The sequence below is a fragment of the Tachysurus fulvidraco genome, chromosome 5 (genome assembly GCF_022655615.1).
Source record: "Tachysurus fulvidraco isolate hzauxx_2018 chromosome 5, HZAU_PFXX_2.0, whole genome shotgun sequence".
Taxonomy (NCBI): domain Eukaryota; kingdom Metazoa; phylum Chordata; class Actinopteri; order Siluriformes; family Bagridae; genus Tachysurus; species Tachysurus fulvidraco.
The window spans coordinates 29,043,374-29,057,831 of record NC_062522.1 but is presented as its reverse complement, the minus strand read 5'-3'; the positions used below and the strand labels follow the sequence as shown (position 1 = coordinate 29,057,831).

At 36.6% G+C, this 14,458-nt stretch overlaps 2 protein-coding genes across 3 annotated transcripts; both read right to left on the bottom strand.

Annotated features, from left to right (window-relative positions):
• Nucleotides 1–2,214: 2,214 nt before the first annotated feature.
• On the bottom strand, nt 2,215–5,650 carry cdkn2d (cyclin-dependent kinase inhibitor 2D (p19, inhibits CDK4)). The gene is made up of 3 exons (XM_027133522.2): nt 5,443–5,650; nt 4,883–5,048; nt 2,215–3,267 (listed from the first exon to the last, which is right to left on the bottom strand). The coding sequence occupies exons 2-3, from the start codon at nt 5,021–5,023 to the stop codon at nt 2,896–2,898; spliced, it is 513 nt and encodes a 170-aa protein (XP_026989323.1). The 5' UTR covers nt 5,024–5,048; nt 5,443–5,650; the 3' UTR covers nt 2,215–2,895.
• A 285-nt stretch (nt 5,651–5,935) lies between these two features.
• Nucleotides 5,936–13,421, bottom strand: ap1m2 (adaptor related protein complex 1 subunit mu 2). 2 transcript variants are annotated; one of them, XM_027133499.2, is made up of 12 exons: nt 13,198–13,421; nt 11,821–11,977; nt 11,184–11,251; nt 10,390–10,520; nt 9,936–10,083; nt 9,006–9,132; nt 8,683–8,825; nt 8,501–8,572; nt 7,960–8,118; nt 7,666–7,791; nt 7,378–7,453; nt 5,936–6,296 (listed from the first exon to the last, which is right to left on the bottom strand). In XM_027133499.2, exons 1-12 carry the CDS (start codon nt 13,237–13,239, stop codon nt 6,274–6,276), a joined length of 1,272 nt encoding a protein of 423 aa, XP_026989300.1. In that variant the 5' UTR covers nt 13,240–13,421; the 3' UTR covers nt 5,936–6,273. The 2 variants fall into 2 exon arrangements, with proteins under 2 accessions (XP_026989300.1, XP_047670100.1); XM_047814144.1 differs by lacking the exon at nt 13,198–13,421 and adding an exon at nt 12,196–12,220.
• Between the last annotated feature and the right edge of the window lie 1,037 nt (nt 13,422–14,458).

Genomic DNA, 14,458 nt, shown 5'->3' with positions numbered 1-14,458 from the left:
CGAAATCTTCCCTAACCATTTAGTTGCATGCTATAGAATCTGACTCACAGCCAAATACAGGAATGCAGTTCAGCCAGCCCTTGAAAAGGAATGGACAACAAGATATAACCTGCAGCAGGTATCATCTGTACTACGTTTAAGCTAAGACTATGTCTAACGAGTCAGCTGACACTTTCTTGGACAAGTTCTTGGTTTCATGTACCCTAAATGGATATTTCCACCTTAACGTTAGCCCTCTACAGTCACATCACCAATTCTAGCCAATCAGTTTATGTCTCTGCCCATGTCCTGTGGATATCATATGCTCTGGAAAGTCTGTTAGTCATAACTGGGTGTGATGATAAGGCATGTTCTTGCTTTGTGAAAAAGAATTCAGAAACTATTCACAATTGGAGACACTCTTGCTTAAAACTGTACAATTCAAGCTTATGATTTGTACAAGGCAGAAATACTGACGAGGCTGCTATTTAAAGTAGAACCCTACGCAAGACTAGGGTTAATTATGTGTTCTGAAATTTTCCTTTAATGCGTGCAGTGACATAATCCTCTGTCCTCTCACTTTATTTTTGTCATTCTTAAAAAAGACTCACCTACTTTCTTTCCCTCACTTTTTCCATCTTATTTGCACTTGAAAACTGAAGCAAATGCTGAAACAAGTTTCAATGCTACAACTTAAATAATCACACACAGTGTTCTGAATGGCGCCCCCTAGTGATGTGTCACCTTGGTCGCCTTAATTACTATAACTGCTGTTTGTTTCTGGTGCCAATAAAATGGCAAAAGGAAATCACATTAGCCAGTTTGTTTAATAGGTTAAATACTATAAGCGTTCATTTGTTTATCCTAAAACCTGAAAAATAAACACTACAAATATACTCATAGAAATAAGGTTCTTTAAGGGTCTTTGAGTTCTTTGCATCCAAAAAAAATGTTCTGATTAGAAACACTGTGCTGTTATATAAAGAACCCTAACATTCTCCAGAGAGAGAGCTGGAGAACCCTTCAATGATTCTTGCGTTATTCTGCTAGTGTATTTTTGTTATTACTGTGAGAAGTGGAAGTAGTTGTCTAATGTCTGATGTCATAGGGGAACACTCACCATTTTCCATCATGTGAATTAAGAATCCAGCAAGAGAAATGGTAAAGACATCAATGTAACTATATGACACATTTGTGCTGAATTGAAGTCATCTAAGAGATCAAGATGAGCGTAATGGTGTTAGAATGAAAGCTAAAGCTTTGGAAGCCGATCTGTTTGAGCAAAGTGGACTAAACCTCTGTGCTTCAGTTTCTTTATGTACAGATGATGGCACCCACTGGTGCCACTCAACAAGAAATCATAGGCCGTAAACCAAAGTGTAGACAGGACAAAAAGTTTAGAAGACATTGTTCAGCTGAGAATTGTATCCCTAACTTAATATACACCTTACATGCATGTTGGTCAAGGTGAAATTTCCCTTTAAGTGTGTAACAAGCTGGATACATTTTATTTATCCAGTTAAAAAAAGGAGCTTCAACCAGAAAGAGATCTGAATGAATGTCACTGGAGATTTTGTTACGAAATGCAACAGGCAGCCTAGTCTAGTCTTTTGGCTTTAAAGCAGAAGAGCCAACAATAACATCCATTGTGCTGGTGTCCTTTAAACAGCAATGCTGCGGACAAATAAGATTCCTGTTCTCAGTGCTTTATTCTGTGGTCTACCTGAGCGATGGCACGCTATCAGGCCTGTACTGTAAAGCACATTCCTCTATGGAGCAATTATAAACGTCCTTGTTGACTCACCTTGGTCTCAAACACACAAGGTAAGTGTGCGTGTAGACCTCTCTGTTAAGCTACAAAAGTGGGAAAGTTATCTACTATATCAGTGCTGTACATCATGCATCATTCTGTCGATAAGTGTGTAGTTTGTTCATAGAAAAAAGTTTATACTGTAGAATGTGATGTCAATCACCAATAGGGTGTTAAGGAGGATATTTTTAGTGAAATTATTCATTTTAAGTCTTAAGTTTTAAGTCTTTAACTCAAAATCAACTTTAAGCAAAATCAACTACAGTCTAATATTCTGATTTAAATCAGAAAAAAAACTTTTTTCAGCACAAAAAAAGTTTAATTTGTTATTTGTTAGTTTCAGGTTGACGTTGTGAATAGAGCCCTCTTGTGGTAAAATGATTTCAAATTTCATTCACACCATACAACAGACAATCAGACAATACTTTTAGGTTTAAAAATTTAATTGTGTTTCAAAGAATTAATGTAATAACAATACCATTACATCAGTACAGTTTAGGGTCAGGGCAGAGGGGAATGGATAAGTACCTTCATAAATAACATCAGAAATCCCACATTAAACATAAATCTATTTACAATCTGTCAATAAATAAGTTGATATTTTCATAAAATGCTATGTACACATAAAAAAAAACACTAAATTGTAATAGACACACAAACAAATACAAACTAAGCAAATGATCATGCAAGTTCATCAGTGCATGCTGCATAGTCTCACTAGGTGAGAAGAGGCAACAGAAATTTCATGAGATTTCTTTTTTTAAAAATTGGTTAACAATTCAAGTTTTCTACACAGACCCGTGCAGTAAATGTAACTTCGGTTATAAAAGGATGAAAAAAAGAGCTGGTCTACAATTGTGCATGGCAAATTCTCAAATCAACGGTAAACAGAACGTGGTGCTCGTTTCCGATGACAGTTTTTTGCTCTGTGCAAAACTGCTGCTACATTCTTCATCTAGTATTAACAGTCTAACTGAACGACAAAATAAACTAAAATAAACATAGTACTGTAGTAATGTAACCTAGTTCTGTACATGAGAAATAAGTTTTTTGTGGGCTACTAGCCCTTTAGAGTGGCTTATAATTCACACTTAAACCTAAATTTTCTATGATTGGAACGCCAGTGAAGATTCCAGCTGCCGTTTCAGCAGCTCCACCATGTCTGGTGTGCATGAGGCTTCTGCGATGTCTAACGCCGTGTCCCCTCGCGTGTCCTGGTGGCCCAGGTTTGAACGCGGTGCCAGGAACTCCACCACGTCTCTGTAGCCCTCTCGGATGGCGATGTGAATGGGCAGAGCACCAGACTGATCGGGAATGTTGACTGAGGCACCATAATCAACCAGAACACACAATGTGTCCAAGAAGCCTGTCCGGGCAGCGTCGTGGACCGGCGTGATCCCAAAGCGGTCCTGGATGTTCGGGTCAGCACCGTTCTCCAGCAGCAAGCAAGCAACGTTGGGGTTACCCATCATCATGACCTGCAAAGAACACAGCACAGTGTCTTTAAATACCCCTGAACTAAAAAATATAAATTTTAAACACTTCATTCCTCTTGAATTGTTGACTGTACAGATTTGTACCACAACAATCTTACTACACCACACTATCATTTTCTTATAAAACCATACCCCATCATATTTTATCTTATACATACATCAGTATTTAGTTCAAATTGATATGGCATGTTTGATACGGTAACCATAAGGGAATATTTTGACATATTTGCCATATATGCCATTTGGGATGGTAGGTGGATATTCCCAGTTCCCAACATCCACAGAGATCCTTCTTGTTGAGAATTAAATGAAATGCTTCCAGACCATTTTAGTAGCATCTCATGTAGATTCGTATAGATTTTTATATACAATTTTGTAGCATTTTTGAACATTCAAATTCAGTAGAATTTTTTTTATATTTCCTTACAAGCTAATAACTTACAAATCCCCTAGAGTCAACTTTAAATTTCAAATTAAGTAAGAGCAGCTGACGCAAGCCTACCATAATTCATGTTGTAGCTGTGACATTTCATATTTAAATAGGACCAAAAATAACTTTGGAACAACTGTTTAAAGATTAAATCGATATCCAAACATCCATGAACGTACACTGTTGATACAGTATATTATATTCATGCACTAATAGTGAAAGTATAAAAGATCAGGCCAGGCAGGATTGTTATAATTATCATCATTGTCCTCATACCTGAAGAGCTACCAGCCTGCATAGTAAAATACCAACACAACTGACACTTTAATCTGAGATGCCACTTGAAGGCCCTGATTGACTGGATCAGGTTTGCTTTCAAAGCTGGATCTACACGGTTAGGGTTGGGCAGCTGTGCTTCATTAAAACCAGTTTACATAATGCCATCAGAATACATTTTTGCACATCCATTTATATGTTCAGGATGAACAAGTCTATGACTTGTTTTAGAAAAATTCAACAGAGGTATACTATATTATGTACGTATACTCACGCTGCACTGTAGATTACTTTTTATAATAAGCAGCTGTATTTCTTTATATATTTTTAGACTTTATATATAATGTTGTTTTTTAGTATGTGTTACCGAAGCAATGCTGAATATTAATTCTATATGTTAAACACTGAAATAACCATCATCATAATGTGATGTAATGGAATAGTGTGTGTGTGTGTGTGTGTGTGTGTGTGTGTGTGTGTGTGTGTGTGTGTGTTCTTATAAGAATATGAATATTCATTTTGTGAGGCTACACATTAACATTATATGTAACTGTGTATATAATGTGCGTCAGAATAAATAGCTATAATGATTCACAGACTATAAAAAACTGTATGTGTGTTCTTATAAGAATAATATTCATTTAAATTTAACATTTACAGACTATAGAAAACTATGGTTTACCGAACATACAATAGATATTACTTTTATACGTGTGTGTGTGTGTGTGTGAACATTTAATCGACCCAGAGATGTTATTGTAACACTAGTCTATAACACAACGTCATCATCGATTAATACTGCGATACTTAATGACGGCTTTTAATATTTACATATAGAACATCCCGTAGTTATAGATGTATGTAACAGTGTTAAGATGTTTTTAGTGTTACCTGTAAGGCTGTTTTGCCGAATTCATTCCTGGTATCAGGGTGAACTCGCCTGTCCTCCAGCAGCCTGCGCACCTCCGCCGTGTCTCCTTTGGCCGCCGCCGCAGTCAGACTCTTCCCCGCGTCGCTCTCACTCAGCACCATTACGACTCTTATTATTATGACGATCCTTCAAACCAACGCGACAAAATACAAAAACACGCTGATTTTTTTTTATCTTTTGTTTTTATCGAAACATGACAGAGTAAAAACAAACGCGTCTCTATTGTACCGTGCGCTTTGTTAGGGCTCGAGCGCCTTTAATTAAATGCCGGCGGACGGCTCGTGCTAAGCTAACATGCTAACTTGTTTACCTCAGCGTAAACTAGGTTATAACTCGATTAGCCGTCAACAAGGAGCGACAGAGGACGTAAAAAGGAGGCGAAAACGTAATATCACAGACACGGAACACATAAAATAGACCAGAATGTGAGGGAATAATCCCGAGTATCTGCGAGCGCTTTTGAATTTTGTAAGAATAGGGAAATGAAAGTAGCTTAAAGCAGCAAGCTGCGTCGCCTTACCGTATCTGCGTCTCTAATCTGCTGTTTATCTAACTGTCGACCGTTGGCTGTGGCTCCTGCGCGTCTCTTTTTGAATGTTTGTGAATATTTTAAATAAATCAAAACAAACAAGTTTCTCGGGCGCCAGTACCTTTAATTTGCGCGCTTGGAAAAACAGTGACAAATTTTCTATCACGACTTCTCAAAACGATGACGGCAAAAAAAAAGGCTCCACCAATCAGAAGCTACAAACGGGGCCGAAACCGACCATATTTGGTAAAAAGGGCGGGGTACACGTACGGTTGCCACAGTATCCCCATGGAAACCACGCATCTGGCCAATCGGAATGAAGGGCGCAGACGGCGGGCGATTTGAGAAAGTTACTTCTGCACCCCGGGACGTTCATTCATGTTTCTCCCTCAGTAGTGCGATAATCGGTGAAAAAAGGCGGGTTTCTGTGCATTTTTTTTGTAAACTCATTTTATCCGTAGAATACAGAGTCAACAACAAGAACTTCAGTGTAATAATTTAATTCACGAAATAACACGTGACCTTCTGCAGAATTCACCAAAACACGTTCATCACATTATGATTCATTATTATAAGAAAACATTGTTTTTGATTTAACGTTTTAAAGCATGAAATTAGTGCAACGACTGCAATCCCTAAAAGTAGCTTTTCAGCCTCAATAAAATTTTAGGATTAAAAATCATGAAATTAATTTCCTTCTGCTTTACAGAGCAAAAAATGAACTGAAATAATCAAGAGAGTTTTTGTGATGCAAATTATGAACTCATCAGATGATCATTTGCCTGGGAGCTTGAACAAGTTCAGGAAATGCAAAGTGCTTTTCTAGTTCGTCCGGAGTTGGTAATCTGCAAGGTAAAGGGGAAAATGTATATTAAATTCACACTCGTTTAGTTTTAAGTGTGTTTTAGAAGCAATTCCTTTTTTTTTTTTTTTTTGGTTTATGCTGTGGGTCTTCAGAAAAAGGTCAGAGTCACACAATAATCTGTAACAGAGCTAGAAGTTAACTAGTCAGTTAACTTTAAGAATGCTGGCAGGTAAACTGACAACTCTTATCAAATATACAATATAGCCAAATATTTGCGAACACCTGACACGCGTGGTTCTTCCCCGATCTGTTATGACAAAAACAGAAACAGTACACGATGCCTTAGGACGTGCCCAAACCTGTTCTGACCTGACGATGCTCCTGAGCACAAAGTCAGATCCATTAAGACATGGTTGTTGTGAAAGTTCTCGACCTCATCACCACTGAACACATTTGGGATGAACTGGGACACTAACTGAACCCCAGGCCTCTTCACCTGACATCAAAGCCCGACCCCACTAACGCTCTTGTAGTTGAATGGGCAAATCCCCACAGCCATGCTCTAAAATCTTGCTACAGCTTATTATAACAGCAAAGAGTGAACATACTCTAGACTGGGATGTTCAAAAAGTACATCAGTGTGATGGTCAGGGAGCCACAAACGTTTTGCGATATAGTGTACTTACAGTATTTAGGGCTATAATGAACCTAAAGACATGCTGCTAATACCCTAGTAACCCCGCAGCCCCCTCTTGTTTGCACATTTGTGAGCCTCATCACCGAGACGAGAACCACAATGTGTTTTGACAGCTTGGCAGGAAAACAAGCCTTAGTTCATGGTTAGATCACAGCAAGTGGCTTAACTCTAACATCAACCAATGACTTTATGGGTGGCTGTATGCATTGGTGAAAGCTCATTTGTTTGTCTAGATGCATAGATGATCAAAATAACAAATATTTAATTTCAGACCTTGTTTTTTTTTGTCACATTTTCCAATTACTTTAATGTTGTGGCTCTTTAACACAGTGATGCCCTCTCTGACCCTTTATTGAGACTCTATGCAAATCATTGACCTAGATTCAGGCCTGCTGTGAGCAAACATGCAAATATTCTAGCTTACCTCCACTCTTTGTGATGTACCTAACCCAAGGTAATGCCTGGTAGCCACTCTTCTCGATAATCTTCATATATCGCACCTTATAAAATCAAATAAATAAAACACATTCAAACAGGATTACGTTACATTGGATGCAGTTCAAGTATTGGGTAAGAACTATAATAAATCACACAAATACACAGTAATAAGGATTGGTAAATTTATTAAGAATTATTAGATAAGTGAAATGTAAATGTAATACAAATATAGCTATAGCAACACACACATGCGCAAACACTTGCATACACACACCTGTATTCCTGACACAGTGAAGTATGGGATCTCAAATTTGACGGTAATGGGTGGTTTTCCCTCCAGCTCATCTTTCTCCACACTGGGGAGGCCAAAATGGGCTCGCATCAGGAACTCTTTCCCTCCCTACACACCCACATTATATTCAGACAAAAAGTCAACTGAGTGGTGGACAGTTAATAAGCTTTACTATTAATAAGCAAAATGTTCTTTTACTATACTACCTGCATGTTATAATGCTATAAGATTCACAAATATTATTATATAGCAACATTCTTGTTAGATATAACTCACTGGGAAGGACTTAATGGTCCACACCACCAGGTTCTTTTCAGGAACGTATTTTGCATGGCCAGTACTAGTTTTAAATTTTGGGGAGTCTGCATCACTCGGGACAGGAACACAGACCTCCACGTTGTTGGCCACGGACTGCTTTTTAAACTGACCTTTAGCCTAAAGGGAGAATAAAATTATAAGTGAAAGACTGATATATAATTGTTACATTACATTGCCATTATAGCCTAAGAACTTTTATCACTTTCATTATCAAAACAAAATCATATTTAAGGGATACTCCAGAATTTTTAGCATTTAGAAAAGACCTGAAAATATATTTGATTATAATTCACTTAAAATTGTAGCCTAATTTTGTAAATGAAGCTCCAAAACTAATCATTAAGATTGTAACAGATAATTGTCCAAACTGAACTAGAATTTTCACTGTTTAAAGTTCCAGATGTTGTACGTTATGCCCCATACCTTTATTAAATCTTCTAGTGAACATGAATAGATGTTATTACTTTTACTTTGGAGATGATTTTATGGTTTAACTGACCTTTACCATGATTTCCACTCGACTGTGAGAGAACTTTTCGATAACAGACTCAATCCAGATCAGAGGTTTTACCTGCATGATACATTCAGAGAAGTTTTTTGGTGGGTCTGTTTTTATAATCATTAGCTTAACAGTAATATACTCTTAACGTGGTAGGTAAAATTCACTGAATGGAGTCTTACATGAGTATTGATTCGGTATGACATCAGCTCAGACTCTCCGTCTGGAGGAATAAATGAAATGGTTCGGTCGCTCTCAAAGCGCGAGAGTCTTACGCACTGGTGAAATTTCACATCTTCCATTGATACAGTCTTCCCTTTGTCTCCTGCACAAAAACAGATAGTACAAGTTGGTCAGGTATAAACTATTTCTTTGTGACTAATAATCTGGTCATTTGAACATGATAAGTCTAAATATAGTTTAGCAATTTCTTTCAAAAACTTTAGCCCTTTAGGAGATTCTCCTGTGTGAAACTGACAATGTATGCAGTGAAGTTGTTGCTTACTTCCAGTAAGAGCAAAGAGAACACGGTCATTGAGTCCAAGTCTGAGTTCAGGCATTCCTGAGAGCATGGTTTTCAGTCTAATAGTGCCCACAATATCACTGCTCATTACACTCCCATTGGCATTCACCTGTGAGAAATATACCAATCAGTTAAGCTAATTACACCGCAAAACTCCAGACACTCAGGTAATAGCTCTGTGAAAAATAAATTGTACATAATTTTCCACTTATCCCTAATGCAGTTGATCAGCCAAGACATGTTCAGTGTCTCAGGGTTTCTTCTTTTCTTTTGCACTGGAGATAATATCCTAAATATAACAATACTAAAATCCCATTTTGCGCACAATGATGAGACGAAAATGTTATTTCAGTTGGCCAAATTTTGTAATGTGTACTATAACACCCCAAAAACATTCATCTGCACTGTGATGTTTTGTGTGTTGGTTTACAGAAATTCATACTACTGTGTACTAAACCTGAAAAGGGAGGCCGCTTGGCATTACCTAAGGGCTACCTGTGGTTTGAGGCAGATCTTTATGAAAAAGAGATTGCATGACTACATGTTCCAGCTAGAAATTAGATGTATATTGGGTAAAGAAGCAAACATCTATTCTAAAAGGACATTTGAATTTGGGGGAAATTGTGTTCATTTATTTCTGCACTGCATAATTCATTTACTGCTGCAAAAAAACAATACAGCTGAAAAGTATATAGTTATACAGCGATAAACCATCCCAACAAGAATATACTGCAAATGTCACTCCCATGGAAAAAGGGAACCAGACATGTGGCATATCTGGAGTTAGCAAATATCAGTAATTATAAGTGTATTATGAAAATCAATTTAATAACTTCCTAATCTTCCAATATTTTACAGCAATTTATTATTTCATTATTTACTACCTTTATGCTACAGGACCTCAGCACTCACCAGAACATTTATAGACTCAATGACATCTATAAACACCTCATTCTTCTTGTACTTAAGGCCTTCAGACCTCCAGGATACAGCGTTGGTGACTGTTGTGGGCACTTTGGCCTTCGCGACTTCCAGTTTGGTGCCTTCTTGTGTGATATATCTAAATATAAGTGAAAGATTCATTAGTAGTTAAAAGACTGAAATCATTCACACCCAACTCACTTACAAATCGTCATCTGGTGCAATCACACTCAGAACACATCAAACAGGAGAACTTGTCCCACCCATCAACCATGAAATCTTCTTCTTGACTAATAGTCTGACAAAGTCTAGCCTATGTTTCTCAAAAACTAATCCATATAACAGTGATGCAAAGCCTGTAAGAGGCCATGACTGTAGGGATTTTGTTTTATTTAAGTCCTAGTTTTGGGTGTTGATGATAACAGACGGTTTTATTAGCACATACTCCTGTAGGATCTGGCTATCTGTGGTCTGAGGGAAGCCGAAATCCATGAGCTCATCCAGCAGCTCGTACACCACAACAAAGTTATCCTGAATGCTTTCTTCCTCCAGCTCTTTAAAATATTCTGTGAACACCTGGACAAAGAACACACATACACAAGCAAAGTATACACATTGGCTTGACTCTTTTGTTTACCACTGGAGCTCTGAATATGGTTACTGGAACAAAGCGCAAAAAGCAGCAAGAAACAAAAAACACAACAGCACAACATTAACTCAAATGGTTGCGTCTTTTTTGAACATCATCTGACGTGATTATTACATGGAAAAAAAAGTTAGCGTAATAAAAATAACTTAATGAGGTTATGCTCATTGGACATTTTAATAAATGCTTTTCTGCTTACCAGAGTTACTTTAGCCTTCCTGTCACTTCAGTGTATTTCATCTGAGCTCATTTAACACACTCATTAATGCTTTATTATAATAACCGCATATCTAAAATTCATTTGTGTTTTGCACTTACAAGCCACCATATCTAAAGTAAACAAAGATTGATATCTAAGTCTCTTAATTTTCTTGTTGGAAGTACATGACAAAGCTTCATAATGCTTTGAACAACATAGAACTTATGTTGTTATTATGACACCGAGCCCCCATTCTAACTATAGCGTCTTATTCAAATGTGCGCATGTCGCTAAACTAAGGTTGTAACGAATTCAGATGGAAATAACTCATAATATGAGAACAAAAGAAGCATATATACTTTCCTCCTGCACTAATAGGTGTGCGGTGTCTTACCTCCACCAGCTTGTAGAGAAATGAATACACCAGACACGCATTGGAGTTCTTGTTGGTGGTAGCCACCACTGTTGGGTATTCGTGTTAAGTGTCATAGAGACAACATTCAATTGTTTTATTTCTTCAAAAATGACTATGTTTACAGTTCATCTCAGTGCAGGAACCTGTTTAGAAATGTACTAAACAAGCAGAAATTGGTTTACATTTCAGCTATGATTAACTGAAGACTACTCTCTCAGAAATAAAAGTTAACCCATCTCCAGTTTTCCTACTCACTGAGGTGTACATCTGTTGTACTGGTGCTATTTATATTTTACCTGAGAAAGTGCACCTTTAATCACATTTGAAGAGGTATACTATTGGTACTCAGATTATTTACCTTAAATTATTTTTAAAAAAGGTACAGCAGATGTACCACCCAATTGACAAAGGCACTTAGGCAGATCATTATTTACCCATAAGACAGAGATGTGATATATTATGATGACAATTCCTACAACAGCGCTTCTCCATGCTGAACCACTACCAAACCTGCCCTGGAATTCATTTTTAAACACTTTTATTATTCACTCCGGAACTTTAAATTTCAGTCAGATAGACCAGACGATTACAATAGAAACCAATGATGAAAGGATACAGTAAAGATTGCTGTGCTTGATCCACATGAAGTGCACGTTGCCATGTGAAATAACAGGGCACATTAGCCCTTCCTCTTCCTGTTGCAACAGCAGCGGCAGGAAGTGGTCTATCTCCGACATGTCCACATCGCCTTTGTAGTTGCGACATATCAGTACCTGAAGAGAGTCAAATTTAAATCGTTTGTTAAATGGTTGTATTCATGATTATTGTGGGTTTTTCCAAAATCTTCTTCACATAAAAAAAAGATGTTAATGTTGCTTCACACAACTATTAGGTCAGCCCTAACACTATAATTCAGGAAATTAGTAGAATCATTTTTCTTTCATCACAGAAGAATAGTGAAATTTATATACATCTTAAACAAAAGAGTTACCCTGCATTATTGGGTCATGTGCAATTGAGATTACTGTAAAGAGCTCTCCTCCCCTGTTTTCTCATCTGCCCTCCTTAGCCTATTGTGAAAAAAACAGAGCTGACTCATCTCATGTTACAAATCCAGCAGACGTCTTCTAAATTCCGGTTGAAAAAAAAAACGCTTCGGTCTCATGAAATACTATTTGTAAAAATCAATAAGAAATCAAAAGTCCATCAAATTCAATATAGCCTGTTTTTACAGTGGGATCCTCAAGTGAACCCTGTGAAACAAGGTCAGCATGTCAGTGAGTAGAAATCACAAAACGCCGCTTTTAACTTAGACCTTTTGGACAAAATTTAAGAGAGCAATAAGCTTCACTGTACAGCCAGAAAATTATTATTGATAATATACATATTATACAAAGAACTTAATATTTGAGTAAATCACAGAAGGTGGTCTGGCCTATGGATTCTGTGTATTATTTTAATAGATTGAAAAAAGTTTGAGGAAAATTAGAAGTATATGCAGACAATAACCATATTTTTACCGATATACACACTAGGATACTATAAAATAAAAGCTATGTCTAAATAAAACAACCTGGTTGCCGTGGAAACCATAATAGTGTCCTATTTAGTATGGAAAACATCATGAAAGTTAATGTGGTAGTTATGGACGAAGCTATTGTTGGTTATGTTACTGTAAAACAATAGAAAGTGATGAAAAAGTGACTTTTGCTGGATATTTAACACTTTTCGGAGCACATTATCTCATTATCCAGAACACAGTGGTCCTGGCAGTCGCCATGTTACAAGAATAACAAGCAAGTTCAAAGAAAACCAAAAATAATCTTCTGCGTGAATACAAAAACCTTTAATAACTAACTATACGATGCGAATTAAAGCAGTAAATGTTCAGACTCAAACAGAAATATAACAGAAATGTGTATTAAAGTAGCACGTTGGTCTAAACTGCTGTGACCTGCTCAGGTTACTTCACTAACAGACTCCAAGTCCTCACCTTGCCTTTAAGATCCAGGATGAAGACCGCTGAAGCAGACATGACCTCTTTTAAAAGCTGTTTAAATACAGCTGTTGCTAAAATCAGGTTATTTACACAATTAAAAACCTATTTATGTCCATTAATAACGCTATATTTAACGATAAGCTAGCGATATAAACGCGAATTCCTTCGTTCTTTTTTTCCCTCGTGCAGCGTATTGACGTCACGCTGCGTAACGTCAGGTAAAACATTTACAGAGCTCACCTGCAGGCCACGTCGTCGCTGATGCGGAAGTACATTCACAGGTAATTCATTGTTGTTTGCTTGGTTATTTATTTGTTTGTTTGTTTGTTTGTTTATTATTATTATTGTTGTTGTTGTTATTTTTTATATCAGAAATTGTAATAGAATAATGCAATAATTAATAAAAAATAATACCAAGAAATCCATGTGTGTGGTATTTTATTCTTAATTGAATTACCATTTTATATAACATCTTTAAAATGTCTTCGTACTACAATATCTAGGATTGCATTATTATTATTATTATTATTATTATTATTATTATTATTATTATTATTATTATTATCTCTTTTTTTTTACCTTTTTTTGCCTATTACAGAAAATTGAAGAAGAGGGAAAATGTCATTGTTTACAGTATGGAAATAGTTTATACAAATATATACTTTTATAAATGTAATAGGTTTAAATAAAGATTAAATGAAATGTTCATTGTTTACTTTTTTTCACTTATTGATTCTGACCTTTTTATTTTCGTTTACATGGATGTATATTATTGTAATGTTTTGCATATATTTGTACACTTCATTTCATTTCTGACATAAATAAACTATAGTGAAATCACTCTCTATTAGATATCATTTTAGATAGTTGCATACTTGACATTTTAAATTGTAGATTTGTTGTTATGATTATTTGTTGTGTCTGTGCACAGTAAGAAACTTTTGCTTTGTGAAAGATAGAGGTACTCCCAGTTGATTAACAAAACTGTCATTACATTTTTAGACCTCGGAAAAAAAGTCACTATATAAGTTATCAATCAAATAATTGAATAGTTTAGACCTTGTTTTAAGGAATCTAAATCAAATGGTATTCTACAGACAATATTGTAGTACATAGAAATGCCCACATGGGGTCAGTGTGTTACTGATACATTTAGTCGATTCCCGCCTCCGCCTTGTGTGTGTGGAGTTTGCATGTTCTCCCCGGCCTCCGGGTACTCCGGTTTCTTCCCCCGGTCCAAAGACATGCATGGTAG